The 21,615-nt window shown below is 45.4% G+C and overlaps 1 protein-coding gene across 3 annotated transcripts in view; it reads right to left on the bottom strand.

The window, feature by feature from the left end:
- APPL2 (adaptor protein, phosphotyrosine interacting with PH domain and leucine zipper 2) overlaps positions 1-21,615 on the bottom strand; it is a 668,813-nt gene that overhangs the window by 202,763 nt on the left and 444,435 nt on the right. For all 3 annotated transcript variants that reach the window (XM_085653220.1, XM_085653222.1, XM_085653221.1), the window contains exon 8: positions 1,674-1,820. In XM_085653220.1, the coding sequence (XP_085509346.1) occupies positions 1,674-1,820 (147 nt within the window). The remainder of the gene's footprint in view (positions 1-1,673; positions 1,821-21,615) is intronic.

Raw genomic sequence — 21,615 nt, 5'->3', positions numbered from 1 at the left:
TCTATGTTGTCCTTAAGGTACGAGAGACTGCAGAACCTGCTGCAACATGACAGACTTCAATAGTGACTTGTACACCGGGGTGTGGTCTTGTACACAACGCGCTGGACTGGTTACGTATGTGAATGGGTAATAGTAGGGCATTATGTAGGCTTTGAGCAACATCAATGTTTAGCATGTGGACCCTTTTAGAGGGAGAATGCACATCTGGATTAGAGCTAGTGTGTCTCTCTGTTTAGTATGGAAGAGTTATGGTTGAAATTCTTTGAGTTGGATCTCTAATGCCTAAATTAGGGAGTTACGACTTAGGCCAACTCCAGGCTCTGTTCAATTTGTGCTGGACTCCTATGCGACAAATTGTAGGCCCTAGTCTCAAAGATAAATTCAATCTTAAACATACATTTGTGACCCATCTACCTGCTTTAAACCTGCTAGAAATTTGGAATGGGATTCCCGTTAGATGTAAACCGTTTGCGGGTACAGAGATCTCCGCAGGTAGAGTTGGGTACTGGGTTTGAGAAGCTAGTATTTACATACGGATAAGGTGGGATTGGTGCATGCCTCTGTTTCACTAGTTAACATCGGAAATAGGTTGGGGCATGTAGAGAAGCCTAATAGCATACTTCAGTCCTATACTTCTAAGTGAGGAATAGATTTGTGAAATGGTCTCTCATTTTATGATTAGCAAGAAGGAAGGTTAAATGAGAGGGGCTTTGAATGTAGTGGCAGAAATAATCCAGTGTGTTAATTTTGGTGCCTTTCATGTGTGAACATCAGTTTGTGATTGTGGTGCACTTTCAACCATTGAAGGCAGAAGTGAAAATGTTGTGGGACCTTGTAGTTGAAGGCAGCAGGCTACGCCACTGATTGGGTGGATGGTTTGTGTACAGAAACGGATCTTGCATGGACATTGGACCTCATTATACTACTGCAGGCACAGATGCCAGATACGCCCACACAGTGACAGATGTAGTCTCACAGTGAATGAGCCAACTGGGCATAAGAGTCAGGAAAAATACTTCTAAAAATTAGTACAAACAGTTAGAGGAGTCTGTGCAGGCCGATAAGGTGACTTACAAGCTGTAAAAAAGTAATGGGTCCTCATAAATTCATGCAAAGAGATCACTTTGGGCCTAGTGGTGTGCCTCCTTCAGTTAAGTCTTTGGGTGCCTCTCATGGAGTGAAGTCTTGAGTGATCACCCAAAAGCTGCCATAAGGAGCATTAATCGATTATTTATGTGGAAGAGGTGTGGGGCAGCGGCCAGGGCAACTGACTCTGGAACCCAGGGGCTCACGGTTCGATCCCCGGTGCCGGCGGCAGATCAGCCCAGCACCATGTGGCTCTGGGCAATAGCTCACTTAATCTTCCCGACTGCCCCCGGCGCCTTGACACATTCGGTTAATTGTTTGCGCTTTACAAATACTGGACATTTATATGTGCAGGAAAAGGTTGGGAAAAGTAAGGGTGATTATTCACAAACACTGGTGTTAGAAAGCAGAGAGTATATGTAAACATTACTCTTAATCTTCAAATATATTTCTTCGTAGCTAGAAATGAGTACATTTTAATCAGAAACATTGAACACTGTAAAATGCATGCAGAAACTGGGGTATAAGTTTAAGATATGTCTGGGCGATGTTGCACTGCTCTGTCTGTCAGCAAGGGGTGCACATACCTGCCCTTGGGTGTAACCCAGCATCGGTTCCATCATTGCTATTCTCTTCCTGTACTGCAGAGCGTTGAGCGCACAATAGTGTTGTAGGGAAGAAAGATGCTGTTTTCTTCTTGCATTCGCCACCTCCTTTGCAATCTCTGCCTTCAGCTGTATGAAAAGTAGTGGAAGATGTTAAGTTATACAAAGTGTTTTACAGCAACACAATCCAAGGAAGATGATGTATCGAGTGCGCTGTTTTCAACAGGTCGAATCACGAAATCACAGAATTTTTTAACAATTCATATTTTATGCCCTAGGCTGACAAAAGGATGGGCTGCTGAAGGGACATTTCAAACAAACAGTAAGTTGAAAAGGGCGAGAAGTCCAAGCTGTTTGTGCTTCCATATAATGTCTGAAAAGCCTGTTTCACTAGACTTCCGACAACACAGAAACTTTGGCATATTGCTAGGTCCAAACGTGGCATTCCGAGTGCACTGCCAGTCAGGATCTCCCACTTAGACAAACTGACAGACGGAATTATACTGTCAAAAGAGTAAAGGTAGACCTGCAGACCTATTAGCCAGCGTGTTATAGCCCGTTAGGACTGGGCAAACTAAATAGATGGGGTGATTTTCTTCTGGCTTCAATCTAAATTAAATTTGATAATGCAAAGTCATGTGTATTTAAGGATCCAAGGCTTTACATCTAAATGTATACCAACGAGGTTGTGCAGAGGAGTCTGACAGTGTAGTGCTTTGTGTGCTTAGCTAGGGTTCAATTATTTTCTTTTCATAATTATTATCGAAGTCTGCGCATCTCGAGAATCATATACCCTTCAAATTTAACTGGAGCCGCCCCTGAAAATCCCCCCATTCAGGAGTCTACAACATTACTTCTCAGGCTTCCTCCCAAAGGTATAGCTTTGGAATTCTCTCCAAACAAGGCTGGTGCCTCCAATAGTATCCCTCTGAAAAATCATTTTCTTAAAAAAAAATATTTGAGAGTCTAAAAGACCAAGTATTGCATTCCTTGCCACTGTTGAGTACACACAAATAGTTGAAGTGAAATGCAACTGAGGATGTTTGCTAGGTATATTTTACCACCCTCCACTTCTCCACCAGAGCCATATGCCTTTAGGAGGGACGCGACTTCCTTTGCCTACCCCGTCTTCCAGCAGCGTATGTCTCACTGACTCTCCATCACGATCAGTCCTTGACTCACTGGACAACCACAGACAGGATCATGATAATCTATCCTCTCTCCATCCCATCCCTTCAACTACTATTGATATCACCCTGCAGAGGTTGAGGCATCCTTCATTTTGTCCTACTCCAGCTCTGCACACTACCTTCTGATGGATACATCTGTCTGTGCATTCCTCATCTTTTGAATACCCCCACGCCAGCATTTCCACGGAAATTCTTTCCTAGCTCTCCCACGTCGACGAGGATGTCATAATAGCATGGCTCAGCTCGCAACTCCGTATGACCATCAGAGCCATAAGAAGACCTCGTTGGCGTCCTGACGTCAGTTCCCTTTTTTCTGCGCCGTCGACGCATAAAGGTTTTTCTAGGAACTCTCCATTTTCTTGGTGATTACTTTGTTTCCTCAAAGTTTTCAGTTATGGCTACTTCTAAGAAGTCCAGATTTAAGCCCTGCAGGGAGTGTGGCGGTCACATGTCGATAACTGATCCCCACGATGATTACCTTTGGTGTTTGTCTTCCGACCATGACGTCGAAGGGTGTCGAAGCTGCAGGAAGATGAATCCGAAAGCTCTTAAAGAACGTGAAGCTAAATTCTTCATGGCTAAAGCAAAAAAGGAGAAGAGGGGGCGAAAACGTGCAAAGTTGTCGTCTTCTCACACTTCAAAGTCAAGAAAACACAAGAAGTTGAAGAAGAGGCATGGTTCTCAGCGCCGTTCATCGAAGAACAAGGCATCAAGGTCGCCTTCTCCGGCTCAGCGGCTACGGAGGAAAGACTTTGTGTCTCCATCTCCTTCTCCACGGGCGACACTGATTCATTCTCCGGCTCCGAGGTCGCCGGCGTCGTGGGGCTCTTCAACGCCTAAAGGATGTCCGTCGCCCAGGAATTCTCCGTCTAATCCTGTTCATGTGGCTTCACCTGTGCGGGCACCGGCTCCGCAAATTCCAGTTAAGCCTCAGGTGATACCTGTTCAGGAAGGTACGGATCCATAGCGGTACAAAAGGGGGTGGTGATGGACGGAGCATCAGAATCAATCCAACACTCACACCCAGTCAACAGATCTGGGTTTGATCCATCACCGTTCTTTAGCCCACTCTGCCACCCCAGTTCAGACATGGCCATATGCAAATCAGTCTGACCCTGTGCCTCATGGGAACAGTCCAGCCCGAACTGCCAAGCCTTGCCTTCCCTGGACCCAGGAACGGATCCATATCCTGGTCCTGGAACGGATCCTACGCATTTTTTAAATGCGATGTTTGGCATGTTTGCCAGGGCCTCCAATCCAACTGGTGCGCCTTCGGGCCCCGTGGGACCATTGACCTTTAATTTGGATGTACCTCATCAGTATGCCCAGACGCCCTTTGTGCCATTCATGCCGATGACTCCGGCTTGGCATTTTCCGGTGCCAAGGTCTTCCACTCCGGTTCCTCAGACTTCTTCGGCTGTCTAGTTGGCGCTGTTTCGGATTTGATCGACGCCGAGGATTGATTCTGAAGGTCCTCCATCGACGCCGATGCCGACGTCAGCGGCACCGTGTCTGGCACCGCCGATGCCGATCCTGAAGCAGCGCTCTAGGAGGGATGCGCAGAGGCTGCTTGAAGAGGAGGAATATAGACAGGAACAGGAGGAGGGAGAAATTGTCGACTGTTGACCAATTTGAAGGTCTACAGGAGGCCAGTGGGTTGTATACTTTCCCTGAGTATGAACTCATCTCCAAAGGCTGGGATATCACAGGATGTTGCTCCTTATCATGTTGTTGTGAGGAAAGCAGCTGAGTTACTTAACCTACAGTTACCTTCAGCTGAGATAAATTTAACTTTCTAACTGAGGTTCTTAATACATCTTATTCAGTTTCTGAGCCTCTTCTGCCCTTCAATGAGTCCTTGACAGAACCTATTGTGGAAGTCTAGCAAAGACTCTTGACTGCATCAGCCGTTTCCCGGTCTATTGTGAGAAGGTACAAGCCAGCTCCTGGGGATCCGGCGTTTCTTTCATCTCATCCATCACCTGAAAGCTTGGTGGTCCAAGCTTCTTGTTCAAAACAATCATCTGGTTCCTTAGCTAGCATCCCGGGGGATAGGAATTCTAAAAAAATGGAGCAGACTAAGAAAGTATTTTTATCTGCAAGTATGGTATTAAAATCCACTAATGCTACCTGTTTACTTGGGAGATATACCCATGCTCTTATGGACTCTGTCACACAGCTAGCCCCAAAGCTGCCTGAGGATGATCGGGTTAATTTCCTGGAGGCACTTTCTGACTCTCAGGCCGCGTCTCGTCAAGTTATACACTCAGGTTTGGACACGGCTGACTCGGTGGCACGTGTAATGGGGTCTTCTGTGGCAAAAAGAAGACAAGATTGGCTTAGGTCATCTGGATTTTCTCCTGATGTTCAGACAACCCTGTTGGATTTGCCCTTTGATGGTACGAGACTGTTTGGCACTAAGGCAGATTCTGCCTTGCAACGCTTTAAGGATAGTAGAGTGACTGTAAGATCTCTGGGCCTTCAAACGCAGTCTATAGGATACGGCTACAAGCAGTAGGGCAGCTTCCTTTCGTGGCCGCCAACAACCTCAGCAGAGCCAGCAGCAGATCCCTTTGTACAAATCGTACAGGGGTAAAAATAGGGGCCGTCTTAGTGGAGCCGCTCGGCAGCAGTCCTCCTCCTCCTCCTCCTCTTCTCCCCCCCCCCACCGTTGGTGCCTCAGGAAAGCAACAATAGATCTCCCATCTTAGAGCATGTTGGTCCTGATGGGGGTTGGGTGTCCCACTTTCTACAAGATTGGAAATCGATTACTTTAGACCGTTGGGTTTTAAATCTTGTGGAGAATGGGTACACTCTCCCTTTTTAGGTCGAGCCTATAGCAGCGCGCATGCGCTGCTTTAGGAAAACGACCTCTTGGAGCTCACCAGCACTTCGCGCACGAGAGAGCAAGCTCGTGCTCGAAGTCCTGACATTCCATTGGCCTTTGCGTGTGTCTTCCTTAAAAGACAGCATGCAAGTGGGTAAGGCGGGCACATGTCCCGCCTTTCCCAGCCAATGTAACCGCCCACGGCCTAAGGCTTGCGGTCATGTGCACGTGCCACATCTGTTTTCAATTATCCTGCCCAGACGCGGGCGCGATGATTGAAAACAAATGGGCTGCTTACTCTCCAGCGCACGCGCACCACTCATTTTTAGGGGAGGTAGGGCGCGCTCTCGTAAAGCACAATCCACTGTTTAGTGTTTATAGAGGAGTGTCAAACTTCTGCGGCATGAATACGGGTACTTTGGACAAGCCGCCTTTACCATGATCTGGGTTGTCTGGAATACAATATTCTCACACACCCCTCCCCACCCTCCACCTTGCCTCGAGCTCATAGCGGCAGACAGATCAAATACAGAATGCTGCATGTCAGAGTTTTAGAAAAAGTTCCTGTGGAAGAGAGGTCCTGAAAGACTGACTTGACGGCAGATAACGGACAGGCCCACCTATGCCGATCCGCTCCCGGCCGCCCCTGACTGCGCTTTCATGACCAGTCCATCCCTCCTTCATTGTCAGGAGCAGTTTTCTCGGACGGGGCTCAAGGCGTGCAGAGGGTTCTCAACGCCCACCAGGACATCACTCCTGCCAGGGTGTCTGCCATGCCTTCCAATGAGGGACCACTTGGGTTGTTTTTTCATAATAATAATAATAAAATATTTACATGGCGTTTGTAAGTGCGGTCTTGCAGCGTTGTGAACAAGCATTAAAAAATGTGTTCTCTCATACACTCCCGAAGTTCGGACAGGAAACAGACTGAACAATGCCAAAAAAAAAAAAACCGGGTCTGTAGAAAGTACTGTATAATGTAATTGATCAAAGGCAAAAGCATTTACTTTAAAAGAAGAAATATTTATTCCTATTCGAAAACTATTCCATGTTTACCTGCTTCATTGTTACCGAGTCAATGGAGGACGCAGCTCTATGTTGGGTCGGGTGGATTCATGCAAAGAATGATGAAAGGGTTAACAGAGTGCCTTGTTCCGTGCTATCCAACTTAGTCTACTTACAGTATTAGTAGTAACCTAGTTTCCTTCTAAACAGTGGGGTGACTTCATAGGTCTACGCTGTAAATAGATGTCAGCTATACGCATCTTCATCTGTTTTCCCAACCCAAACGTCCCTCGTTCGGACTGGGGTTCTCCGGGACTGGCCACTGTGGTGCCCTCTATAGGTTAAGTCTCAGCAGCGGCTTCTACTTGCCCATATGGGGTGTATGGTTCAAGTGAATTGTGGCAGTGATGCATGCTCGCCTGGGTGCCACTGATTGCTACAACAGGGCAGTGCCCAGATGGGTGTGTGGGCCACTAGTGACCTCAAAAGGTAATAATGGATGGCTCTGTGGGGGCCATCGCCATGATCTCTATGACAAAACCTAAAGAATCTGACTTTGTTGCCTTTTATACTGGTTGCAGCACGAGTACTTTTTTTTGGGTGTGCTTTAGCAAGAATAACTTAATTGCTATTCACTGTTGTTCACCAAACTTTGCCAGGTCTCCAAACATTTTAACCTTATCTCTTCTGTTTCTGTGCTACTTGATTTTCAGCATTCAAGTTTTAAAATGTTAATGCCTATTACACGTTTGCAAAGAAATAAAAATTAATCATTGCAGGCTTGCCACTGACTTTGCCGATGCTATTTTAAAATGCTTTTTATTATCAGGTTTTAATTTTCGATACTTGGAATATGCATCATTATGCACTCGCGTCCTAGCAGCCGAGGAGGAAGCTGAACTTGAGCAAAGGGGGGCCCTTTAAATTCCTCTGGTCAAGAAGCAAGAGCTGCGGCTAGACAATGGCTCTATTTACTGGAGAGTGCCGCGCCCCACCTGGGGATCTGAAGTAACCGAAGTTCGGCATACATTAGTGAATGGCCATTTTCGCAAGCCCATCTCTTATCGGGGCCCCGCCATTACTAAACTGCCTGACAGTTCACTCTTGGTTTACAGGCATGTTCGCCAGGCTACGTGTGGGGGGGGGGGGGGGTGGGGGGGAGTTGCCAATTCCAGAAAGCTGATGTTTTCAAAGATGCACCAAAGCAGTTAGTCAGTCACAAGATAAAGTGATGACTTCTGGGCTGATGGATTCTTACCTTTATAAGTTAGTAAAATCCAATCGCTTTCAAAAACCTTTAACTCCGGTGCCCAGTAATCTAGGACTTGTAATGCAGTGCACATTCTGTTTATCCAAAAAATAAAAACTTTTAGCAGGTCAGTAGCATACCTGCCAACGTGCACAAAAATCTCAAGTGTGTGGAGGGGGGGGGCCTCGTGCCGATTAGTACCTAAGTGGCACTTTTGCCCCCACCCTGCCCACAACCCCCTCCTCCAAAAACAAACAAGCATTGGCGTAGCCAATAGGTCTCACCTTTGGGACCTTATAAGTGTTTAGTTATCCAGCACAATATCCTTGGTGCAACAACATCAAGTGCTGCATGGCTAAACATTTATAAGGTCCCAAAGGTGAGACCTATTGGCTATGCCAATGCTTGTTTAGAGTTTCCTCCTCCTTACCCTCCTCGCCAGGGTTGGTGTTCAGAGGGCCATTTGCTGCTTTTGCAGCAGGAGGTTCTTGCCTTGCTACAGAAAGGTGCAATAGAGGTGGTTCCAGAGCAGGAAAGGGGTCAGGGGTGCTACTCCCGGTATTTCCTGATCCCCATAAATGATGGTCGGTTGAGACCGATCCTGGATCTCAGGATTTTGAATCTTTACCTCAGACAGGAAAAGTTCAAAATGTTGACCTTGGCTCAGGTTTTTATGGCGCTGCAACAAGAAGACTGGATGGTGCCCATCGATCTGCAAGATGCGTATTTTCATCTTCCCATCCTGAAGTCGCATCGGAAGTACCTCCAGTTCATGGTAGTATCGCAGCACTACCAGTTTGCGGTCCTTTTGTTCGGTCTGACTTCCGCACCTCGAGTCTTTACGAAGGTGATGGCGATGGTGGCAGCACATCTCAGAAGGTGAGGGGCTCTTGTTTTCCCCTACCTGGACGACTGACTGTTGAAAGCAGAGTCTTCGGAGTTGGTTTTGCGCCATTTGCATGCAACAACGCAACTGTTGTTCAACTTGGGTTTCTCAATAAATGTACCCAAATCTCACCTGGTGACTTCTCAGCTCAGCCTGTTCATAGGGGCAATTCTGGACACTACTGTGTGTTGAGCATTCCCGCCTCCGCAGAAGATTCTCGACATTCAGGAGATGATCCCTCTGTTTCACAATGGAGCAGTTGTTCCAGTCCTGAAGGTTGTACGCCTGCTCGGTCTGTTCGCTTCCTGCATACTGTTGGTCGGTCATGCATGCTGGCACATGAGGGCACTCCAGTGGTGCCTCCGCAGGCAGTGGTATCAACACAATGGCGATCTCGGGGCGAAGGTCAGAATCTCCAGAGACGCTGCAGCGGAGCTGACTTGGAGGGGTGTGCAGGGAAATCTGTCTCAGGGAAAGCCCTTTCAACCTCCTCTGCCGGTGGCCACAGTGATCACTGATGCCTCCACTTTAGGGTGGGGGGCTCATCTGGGGGATCTGGAGGTCAAAGGTCTTAGGTCTCCAGAGTAAAGGTTGCTTCACATCAACCTTCTGGAATTGCGAGTGATACGTTTGGCACTAAAGGCTTTCCTTCCTTCCCTTTGCGGTCAGTCAGTTCAGGTCCTGACGGACAACACTACCGCAATGTGGTACATCAACAAGCAGGGGGGTGTAGGGCCGTATCGCCTCTGTCGAGAGGCTCTGCGACTCTGGTCCAGGGCTCAGGGACATAAGATTTGTGTGTTTGCAAATCATCTAGCTGAATGTTGGTGCAGACAGGCTCAGTCGGCATTACTCGGCCGATCACAAGTGTCGGCTTCATCAGGAGGTGGTCCATCACATCTTCGAGATGTGGGGATTCCCTCGGTTGGACCTGTTTGCCACTCACGAGAATGCGCACTGTCCGTTGTTCTGCAGTCTCCAATATCCAATGCAGGGAGCGCTGGGGGACGCGTTTCAACTGGATTGGAGCTTGCAACTCCTTTACGTGTTTTCTCCCATACCAATGATTCCTCGGGTTCTGAGGAAGATTTGCCAAGATCGGGTCCAAGTCATATTGATCTGTCTGGATTGGCCAAGAAGGGTGTGGTACACAGATCTTCTTCACCTCTCATCGCACCCACCGCTCCGTCTCACTTTCAGGGCAGACCTCCTCTCACAATCGCAGGGGCAGGTTCTACACCCCCACCTCCAGAGCCTGCACCTTCATGCCTGGAGATTGAACGGGGCAACCCAAGTTCCTTATCTCGCCCGCCGGATGTGGTGGATGTCACTTTATCATCCAGGAGGCACTCCACCCACTCTGTGTATTCCTCCAGGTGGTCCAAATTTGTAAAGTGGTGTGGAGAGAGGACCACTGATCCTTTAAAGGCTCATTTGTCTGACGTACTGAGTTTCTCTCTTTCCTTGGCCCAGCAGGGGTGTGCTGTGGCTACAGTTAAAGGTTATTTGTCGGCTTTTATTTGTGTGCCAGATCAGCCATCTTTATTCAAATCTCCGCTTGTTATGAGGTTCATTAAGGGCCTTACAAATAAGTTTTCTCCCACTCCTTTCATTATGCCTCAGTGGGATTTGAATCTTGTTCTTACTTTTCTAATGGATTCTCCATTTGAGCCTCTTCCTTTGAGGCTTCTCTCTTTTAAGATGGCTTTCTTTTTTTTTTTTTTTTTTTTTGTTGAAAAACCTTTATTGACATTTCAATCATTAACAAGTATGGGCCTACAACCCCCCGGGGCCGGCCGCTAAGCAATCAGAACAATAAGATCAAATGTAAACACAGGCGGCACCTCGGAGAGCAGAATCTTCATGCTAATATAGTCCGGCCAGTGAGCCGCGCAGGTAGGACACCAGGAGAAAAAGGGTTTTTCATTTTATAATGGAACAAGACAGTAGGATCAGGTGCCAAACAATTTCCCAACAGCGACAAGGGGCAGGCAGAATAATAGACGTAAGCAATAAACAGCAATCTATTGGATCAATGGCGCAGACACAGGGAATTCCGGATGGGGAAGAATATCAAAAACAGTTGCGCCTGCAGGCCCCCGTACCTAACGCCCAGAGAACACCCCGGAAACTGTGGCACACATGAAGAGGCGACGATTCACAACAAAGGAGGTGTACCGCGCTGATCCCAGAAAAGAAAAAACAAGAAGAAGCGGAGAAGAAAAAGGAGGCCATGGAAAAAGAGATAAAGACTAAAGAGTCCCCTCCCCCAACCCCCCACCCTGCACCTCTGCAAATGAGTATGGCCCCCCCCCCCAGCAGTGTGCCTGTCGCCCTGGAACTAGACCCGAAATATAGAAGAAACAGGGAAAAAGGAGTAAGAAAGAACCCCACCAGACGGGGGGGTGGAGAAAGTATAATAAACTGGAGGAGGGCCCACAAAACATACCCCCGGCTTCTCCCTCCCGCACGGTGAGGTTTCCCCACAGCAAACAATAAGCAGCACCAAATCGACCATATCAAAAAAAGGGGCTGGGGAGCATTATGCACCAAATATGCTAATAGCTATGTCCTGAGAGTACGCAACCACGAGTCCGCCCGTCTACTAGATGACCACCCCCGAAGGATCAGCCTCATCCTTGACCACTCTTTGCAATTCTGCCCATGTCTACCCCTCGACCCAGCACCATGTCCGATGTTCCAAGGTAAAGGAGTGTCCAAAAACAACCGGGAAGCGACGCACACAGGTGGGGTGGAAGTCTCTGAGTACCAACACAGTCCGCATCATGGAGGGACGTCTTTCCCAGTGCTGCCCCAGGATCTGCACTGCACACAAGGTCCAGGAAGGCTGAATCAGCCAAAGTAGACAAATGTTGCTGGAATTGTCCCTGGGTCGCCGGAGGCCGTGCACGGGACGAGGCCACCACCTTCCACTCAGGTCCAATACCTCCGGAACAGATCAAACCCTCAGTTAGCCGATCACACGATAGCATACTGTCCGGAGTGTCCGGCTGTGCACTAATCGCAGGGGTGGCCGCGACATTATCCTCCCGTGTGCAGTGTGGGAAGTCCCTGTGTACCTGCGGACCAGCATGCCGCCACTGTCCCAACGCTGATGCCACACCATCGAGCTTACTCCCCAAGACCCCGACGCCACGAGCCAAGGAGAAATGAAGGGCACCAAGGGCCTCTAGGAGGTCGCCGTACCCCAGCACAGCTCTCTGCGATCGCTCCGCCACACTCCCAAAAGTCACACACTCCCAATCCTGCTGCGACCCAGTGGACAGGATGGTAGGCTGCATCGCAACAAGATGGCCGCCGGGAAGGCCCGACTCGTATTGGGGCCGGGACCCAGGGGCAAGCGCCTCGAGGTCCACGTCGCTGGAGACAGGGGTCCGGGGGCAGGCACAAATTCAGCCGTTGCGTGGACACGGGCAACAGTCGTCCCCACCACGGACCAGCTCCCGCGAAAATCCGGGAGCAGCCCGCAAGGATCAGGGCGAGCCAGGGGCGGCGTCCGGGCAGCTCACCGTCAAAGGCAGGGGCAAGCACCGAAGAATCTGAGAATTGCACCCCCGGGCATGCCCTCGGTCCGCTACGCTCAGCAGTGGGAGCGACCACGGCGAAATGCAGGCCGAGGGTAGCACCGCTCCGGTGGACCGACTCCACCCAGTCACCACAGGCCGCTGTTGTTGAACTGCCACCCGGCCAAGGCGTCCACTCGAGGTCCCGGCTCCGGGGCTGCACGGGCCGCAAAGTTCAACTGCAGATTTCTCCGGCGGTACAGCAGCCAGAAACCTCGGAGTCACACGATCGGTTGCCACTCTCATTCACAAACACGATCTCATAGCGCAGACTGAGGATCTCGTGCAGGATATCCGTGCGGGATGCGGAGGTTCACGGAGCCGGGAATCTACGCTGCCGTCCCGGTCGCCATCTTGGCTCCTCCCCCCTAAGATGGCTTTCTTGATTGCCATTACCTCGGCCAGGAGGGTAAGTGAGCTTCAGGCGCTTAGTTCTAAACCTCTGTTCTTGACCATTCATGCAGATAAGTTGGTTCTTAGGAAATGGGCTGCTTTCCTTCCTAAGGTGGTTACTCCTTTTCATTTGGGACAGTCCATTACCTTATCTACCTTGTATCCTCCCCCTTCCAAGGAGGAGGAGAGACTTTATTGTTTGGATCCTTAAAGAGCTGTCAGCTTTTATTTGGAGAGAACAAAGGATCTGAGACTGGATGATCAGCTCTTTGTGGGCTACGTTGGGCGAATGAAAGGCATGGTTGTGCACATGCGGACTCTCTCGAGGTGGATCATTTTGTGCATCAAGATCTGCTTGGCCAAGAAGGGCCCGACTGAAGGTATCAGAGCTCATTCTACCAGAGCTAAGTCTTCTTCTTCTGCTTTGGCTAGAGGTGCTCCTGTTATTGATATTTGTAAAGCAGCAACTTGGGCCTCCCTCCATACTTTTGCAAAGCATTACTACTTGGATTTGGAGGTTAGGAGGGACTGCCATTTTGCACGCTCTGTGCTGCAAGATTTTTTGGTCTAGTCAGGTGGACACCCTCCTCCGGGAGAGGTACAGCTTTGGGATTCTATTCAAAACGTGAGATATCCACAGGCAGATGTATCCATCAGAAGAACATGTTACTTACCTTCGGTAACGCTTTTTCTGGTGGATACAGTATCTGCCTGTGGATTCCTCACTGTTCCACCCGGCTCCCTGTTGTCCACCTGTGTCTACCAAAAAATGCTTTGACTGTTTGACATGAATGTTTTTAATATGTCTTTTTAATGCTTATACTTTAATAGTGGACAGTGCTTGGTCTGTTGCCCTATTCTTCCATGTTTTTATTGGTTTTGCATTTGTATATATATTTGGTATACTGTGTATACGTGTGAAAATGGGTCGGTCTGCCCGTTTGCCTTGAAGGCACGGAAAAAATGGGCGGAACTGACGTCAGCACGCCGATGAGGTCTTCTAATGGCTCCAATGACGTTATGCGGAGTCGCTAGCGGAGCCGTGCTATTATGACGTCCTCGGCGACGTGGGAGAGCTAGGAAAGAATTTCCGAAGAATGCTGGCGCAGGGGGTATTCAAAAGGTGAGGAATCCACAGGCAGATACTGTATCCACCAGAAAAAGCGTTACCGAAGGTAAGTAACTTGTTCATCTCTGCAAATGCACACTTACACTACTCGGTAAAGCTAGCATGTGAGGCAGAGGCACAAGCTCATCCTGCTTTATGTTATTATGACGATGGAATTGCCGAGAATAACGAGCAACATACAATGAAATTATTTCCCTTATTTAATCAGAGCCAGGGTGCAATAGCAGATTCAACCTGCATTCAAAGCGTTTCCGCTGATTGGGAGAGGTCAACGGGATTTGAACATACATGTAAGTTTGTAGAAAATAATGAAGACAACGTTTATCACCTTTCTGGGGAGCACAACATTTAGAGTAAAACCATCAAAAATATGTTATTCTAGGTGTTTCCCTTTGTCAGGTAATACTGATGCTAGCTGTTCGCTCAAAAAGGTCCAAGGTTCAGATGAAAGTGTTCCTGTTCAAAGGCTGTAATCAATAGGGTTTTAAAAAGCAAACCAGTTGTACGTGACCAGTCCACACAAACTCAAGCTTTTCTAACAAACTATATGACATTCTGATTTTATCAATGATATGTGTAATGCATCCTTATATTATTGGGACACATAACTGATTAAAATCCAGGGTGTAAGTGTGGGCAGAGTAGATTTTGATTTTATCCTACTTGATAAGTAAGTGGGCAAGAAACATGTTATAATCCGTTATCAGAAATGAGTATGGCATCTGAGACATCAGCTACGGACTCTTGGACTCCTGGCTTTGTAAATGATCATCTTCTAGCACTAGGACTCTTCTTTAGATAACTCCTTAGACACAAAGATGGGTTGCTCAAAGATTATAATTTATCATGCAAATGAATGAAAGAACCTTTATTAGTTTAAAAAATATGGCGGTTCCAAAGGAAATGTAAAATAATTAATCATAAAACCAGAGTATATTTCCAGTGATACTGAAGACATACTAAATTGATTTAACATCCTGCACTTGTTGCCAATTATATCTGAATTAATCTCTTTAAAATCTGAGTATATTGTCTTGATCTAGTTCAGACCAATTGGAGGCAAGTTTGGTTTACATGTTTTTATTGTCTGAATGTCACATTTTAATTATTTTGCTCTATATGGCTATCATCGGGTTATCACATTGTCAGTGTCATTCCCATGATCTTAACCATTATCAATTTCGAAAACTTTCTATTTTCTATATTGTTTTCAGATTTATTGTATGCTTCTTTACATGATCGTCGCTTTTATCTCAAGAAACATTAATCTTCAAACGGAACCTTATATATATTAGGGTAGACCGCTTTCCCCCATTTCAATGTTTTACGGCTTGGCGAGCTGAGCTGGGCTATCCATCATTCCTCTTCAAATAAGCAACTATTTGTCCCCTGGAGAGCCATCAGCTTCACTTTCACTAGTGTGAGCAACATCAAGGGGGAACGTCAAGTTGTGTAGGGAATTAGACAGATGTTCCTATTACTGAGGTGTACCATTAAATATTGGGGTCTGCTGACAGTGCAGTGCTTTTATTCATGGCACTGTGGAACATGATAACGCTTTGTCCCAGGACTCAATATAGCAACCTTAACAGTTCCTCTCTGCCTCTCCATACTGTTGCTTCCATTTTTCAATACAGGGTGTGGGGTGGTAATTTTCCAACTCATGGAAATACTTTGTCTTGTGAGTGTAAGCACAAGGTCTATGAATTTGTTACCCATAGTGATCTTTCTGGGTCTTGGCATTAGACTAACAAGACACACTTCCGGTTTCAGCAGGTCCTCTCTTACGGTAACTTCAGCTACTATCTCAGTTATTTTCCAATATCAAACCAATCCCACATTATGTGGTAAAACCCTGCCTCCTACTGAAACGCAGAGTTTGGGTTTGTAATATTTTCACTATTTTCTGGGATGCAAAATATATGTCCTGTGGAGGTAATTAAATTAAATTAGCTTTAGGCATGCATTTCTGGATACTTTGAACGTGAATTTAAATTTTAAATCCAAGTCATTATCTGTGAATTCTTTTCCTAAATCTGTCTCCCATTTTCACCTCAATTGTGACTATGGTTGTTTTAAACTGTCTAGTAGCGCTTTATAAAGAAGTGTTACTGCCTTCTTTCTGGCTCCCATTCTGAGCATTTTGGACAATGTTTGGGGTGCAAGGAAACAGCAAATCCCCTGTCAATTCAGTGGCCTATATTTCTAGTTTATATACAATTGGATATTCTACTCATTTAAATGTACAGTGCAGACAGTGCGAGGATACATATATATCAACACATGATAGCGAAATTGCTAACCTTATAGATTTTAATAGACAAAGAGTGCCAGCATCACTCAGTAGATGTAGCACATTGAGTACGCCATGTCCTCATGCACACCCTTGTTCTGTTTTTAAGGGAGCTCAGAAATACTGGGGATCCTGATCCACACCACTATTTAACATACCATTCCTGAATGCACAAATGCCAAATTCTTAGAGAGAATATATTTTAAATCCACTGCACAGGAAAGGAGACAGGTCTGATCCTAATAAATATCAACCAGTCACCCTTCTAGATGTAGATGCTAAATTATATTCCCAAATCCTAATACAAACTTTAGAGGACTGAGATGGCACTTTGGGATTAAAGGCATTTTCTCAAACAGGTTTTCACCCCAACATACTACAATGTGGTTGCACTGGTCTATCAATCAAAGTACATACTGAATGATAATGTTTATGTTAGACTGATTACAGTTTAGCATTTGCAGATCACAGTTTGCTTTGGTTCAATTTCAAAGAAGACAAACTATTAATTTGATAATAATATCAAAACAAAAACCCTGATATATGGAAAGCAAATTTTCAGTCACGGCGTTTGTGAGGCTTGTTATGAGATAGGACACCAATATATAATTATCTTTGGTTTGGATGCTGGATACTAGTCCCTCTTTCTATTACATAGCTTTAATTAAAAAAAGGCTCCTCACTAAAATTTGCTTTTTCTTAGTTGTTTCACAGGATGCTTTAAGTAGATGCATAACCTATAGTGAAGATCCTAAAGGTACTTGCTTATGACCATGAGGCATTTCCGTACAAGATGGGAACTGATATTCATATTTTACAATGTAATATGTAAAGAAAAGTTATTTACTTACCGCAATATCCCATGCAATCCAATTAGAATTTGAATTTGATTTGACTAGACACGAACTGGGCTACAAGGCAGATATTTAAAATATTTTTACCAAATCCCTGGCTTCTTCAAATCTGTTTTGTGACACAATATTTATCTGGAAAAGTACAATCGTAAAAATCCATGATTTGATTGGTTTAACACCGCCACTGAGAACCTGGAATAGAATTATGCATGGATCAGAACACTACATATTAGGCTTTTAAGTCTCTCGTCAAGGTCCAAAATGAATATAGCATCTTCTATTAAGGACCTCGAAGACTGAGAAATTTAGATATGCTTGTTAACTGGTACCCTCATACAATGTGTTAACACAACAAAGATATTTCAAAGAGCCACGGAATTTCTTTCATGAACATAATATGTGACTAAGTTTTCTACTTTTTAGATTTAAACAATCGGGCACTGCTGGCGGTAGTTTATGTAAATATAAGAACATTTCATTGGAAAACATTGTATGTCTTGTTGACAGAATGCCAATACTTACTTCATAGGCATTTTATAGAGAATAACACTGATGCTTATAAAGCAGCAATGGAGTTCTTTCTTAACACATAATGTTCAAGCACTGAGTAGATCCTCATAAAATGTCAGTTTGGCTTCTAAAAAAATGATTTGCACGCTTTGATTTTTAAAACTGTTCCACTCTTTTACACATGATTACGGGCGGACTTCGTCACATTTGACTGTTAAATATGTAACCACTGATCATATGGATTGCAGAATATTTTACTTTTGTGTACTTGTTTTATAATGTTATCAAGGTGTTTAAGGTGCAGCTGTTTAAAGCTGTACTGTTGATCGTTTAAGTATGCGACAAATTTAACACCATGATTTTATACATGCAATCATGTGAAGTTTTTATACCTGTTAATATGGTTTTAAGTAACCATCAATAAAGATGTATATATTTAATTTATTCATTTCTGGAGACCTTTCATGCAGTAGTAGTTTAATGTGACTTTTCAATCTTTGTTCCCTTTAGTTATCAGTCATGGATCATCCAGGCAGCCCTAGAACACAATAAAAAGGCTTTCTATCTATTTCTACTGTTCCAATTATGCACAGACAAGTGCTGAAAATAGGCTTTGGGGACTGCTTATTTTTGTACCGTCTGGGATATCAATATAATGAGCTGGCACCCTAATTGCAAGACTGGAAGTTTGATGCAGAATGAGCACAATATTTATTTCCTCCACCCTCAATCCTTGGACCCTGAATAATGACATGAAACAATAGTTTAACTTGTATCTGAAACCCTATCCCAGCCCTCAATAACATTGTGAGTAACTTCAACTGTGTCTGGAAATGCACCCTGCATTCAGATAACTCACTCCTCATTCTCGCCTTCACTTTCACACTCATCCTGCACTCACAGGGATCCCAATGTACTCACAATGATCACCATGCACTCACACCACCCACTGAACCTGCACTCACAGTGACCACACTGCCCTTATGCCACTCGCCATGAACTCACACCGTTCTCCCTCCACTTACCCTGCGGTCACATGAGCACACCGCTCACTCTGCACTCATAGTGATCACTCTGCACTCACAAAGCTCTTGCGCTGTTCACCCTGCGCCTCACCCTGCAGTCACAGGAGCACACTACTCTCCCTGCTCATGTGACACTTCACTTACCTGTCCCCCTCTATTCTCACTCTGCAATCTTACTCAAACAAGCCCATCACAAACCATACATTCATTTGTCCCACTCTGCACTTACATCTGCACCCAAATTCAAATGGTCACCTCACTCAGTCCTCTCACCCTACTCTCACACTGTTGCATCGCTCACCGTGCACTCACATGGGCACTCCAGTCACCCACACAGCGCAGAGGGCTAAAGTGCCTGCTACAAAGAACGTGTACCATGTAGAGAACAAGAAATGAGTATTCGTAAACTACGGGTAACCCTATAGAAAAGTGAAATGTTAGTCAGAAAGGGGCTATAGAGAGATGAGGTGCATTGTTGGCGAATGGTAGTGAGGGAATTCATGGAGGAGGAGGAAATGGGAGAGGGGGTGCACAAAAAGACTGTTGCACCGTGCCCGACCAGTGTTAGGGCCAGCCCTGGCTGGGAGTCTTAGCCCCCAGAAGTACAGGAGATCAGGAGAGATGCCAGGGAGTGCATTGGATATATAAAGCTACAAAATACTGCAATTTGCTGATGAAACAGCCCTTTTTCACTGTTGCCTTTTGCCTCGTGGTTGCTGAATTTAACATCTGGTTGCTGATGTTCGCCTCGCTCTTCAATCCTTCCCCCTCAAGGTTATCCTGGTTTGTACCCTCGCAGCTACTGCATTTCACTGCAAGGAATTTACAATGGTTGTTTCCGTCCTGAAGATTCCATTCTCTGGCAGGTAAGAGTGAAGAGCTTTTTGTATTATTTTTGTAAAGCCTCTCTCCTCTCCCCTTCGTCCCACTATTAGTGGGAACGTTGGATTTGGCATTAATGCCATAGATGCTCACTTTGGTTCTGGGGACCCGGGTTCGAGTCCTGGCATCAGCTCAACATCATGTGATCCTGGGCAAAATCACTTAATTTACCAGTGACTTACGAAAAATGAATTTTACCTTGATTAAAGTGTCTGGTGCTTGTTTAACATGTTCCAATCCCTAGAGCTGAGTCCACAAGCCTAGTATAACAAGTATTATGAAGTATGCCTACCATCTGTCCTCACTTCTTTCGTAGACCATATTTAAATGCTTTCTTGTGCGGCTATATCTGAAGCTTTGGAAGGAGATATTCTTCATAAGCCAACTATGCTAACAATTTGACTCTTGATGCTGCTACAGAATAAAGATGTACAGATCCTCTTGAATCACTTATATCAATTGTGTATGATGGAATGTCCCCTAGGCCTTCTTGAAAAACTGTGGCTGGCCTCCTACTGGCATGGCAACACCTGGCCATACTCCACATAATCATGGATTTTTCAATTATGTCAGAAAGTATGTTTGGTGGAACCCCTTTTTCTGATAGCTTGTTTAGGGTCAAGGATGTGGCACAGCAGCCAGAGCTGCTGACTGTGAAGCTGGGGAACCAGGTTCAATTCTTGGTGTCTGCTCAACATCCTGTGATTCTGGGCAAATCACTTAATCTCCCTGTGCTTACAAAAAATGAATGTGTGCTTGTGTGATGTAAAAGATGCTCCTGTAAAGTGCTCCAATACTTTTGGGTCATTACTCGCTATAAAAAACTACAAAAAATATATTACAAATTTTGTGAGCACTCCCGTTTTCAGGTACTGCTCAAGACTGGAAGTGGAGCACAACCAAAGGATGGCAGAAGCAAGAATCCTTCCGCACACTGACTGTCTCTGTGGCGACCAACAGGCACACCCCTCACCTGTGTTTGGGAGTGTTTTTACTAATCTATCCTAAATTTGTGTTTTATGTGGAAAATAAAGCACCAATGTAATTTTTTGTGCTAATTAATTCTTGGAGACTTTTCATTTGAACTTTATAATAACCACAAGCACTACAAAAACGTCAGTTTACTAAACACTCTTACTTTATTTAATATGATTTGCCCTAAATGACCTGGGCACTGCAGGAGGGAATGGCCATTAATGATGCAGAGTACCAGCTTCCAGAACTATTTTGTCAGGTGGTGGTGGGGCTCGACGCGTAAAAAGGTTTAGATGGGGGGCTCAGCCGACAAAAGTTTGAAGACCTCTGCCTTAGACCTACCCACCTCATGTTGTCGTAACTGTCTTGTCTGTCACCTACTGATCTAAAATCCACCCACAGGATGTAGATTTAAATCAAATACATTACACTGGATACAGCCTTATAATCCTCTCACCCCCATTTTACAGGACCATATTTAATTTTGCTTTCTTGATTTACACTTCATAAAGGAGAGTACAACTCTTTTGCTCCAACTTTGATAGACTACTTCAATTTAGCTCTTGCTCGCGAAAATGCATTATTTTTGCCTTTTCCACCTCACTAGATGGAACGGTTACAAACAACTAACTGGAAGAGAAGGTTATTCAATGTAAGGGGAAAAAATCATTTGGTTTATGTGATCTCATCAGTAAATCGAATGCTAGCTCATCTGACTTCTTGTACCCCTCTACAACAAACAGATATCTTTGTAGGCCTGGTTCATGGTTTAGAACACTTCAAAGATAAATAAGTACTGTGAACCAATGTACTCTTCCTAATACTGGACTACTGTGTATTTTCTCTCCCCACTGGCGCTAAGAAACTAGCACATTTTGGGCGACTTCCAGTTTAAAACCTAACCTGTAGGTAAGGACAACATACTGAATGCTTTAGCAGTACAATTTCATGAATGGCACTTCTTACTACTGTTTCCAGGTTGGAATTTTCAGAACAAAGAAATCTAAATTAATTGTGTTGAGATCAAAATATGTATGTGCATGCTAGATTGATGAGGATCAGCTCTGAAAACAGGCTTGCTTCCGTAGTTTGAGACCTAGGGAGGGTTTGACAACTAATTTT

Source organism: Triturus cristatus, chromosome 4_1, assembly GCF_964204655.1.
Source record: "Triturus cristatus chromosome 4_1, aTriCri1.1, whole genome shotgun sequence".
In the NCBI taxonomy this organism is placed as follows: domain Eukaryota; kingdom Metazoa; phylum Chordata; class Amphibia; order Caudata; family Salamandridae; genus Triturus; species Triturus cristatus.
The sequence above is the reverse complement of the archived record's forward strand: the minus strand, read 5'-3'. Positions and strand labels throughout refer to the sequence as shown.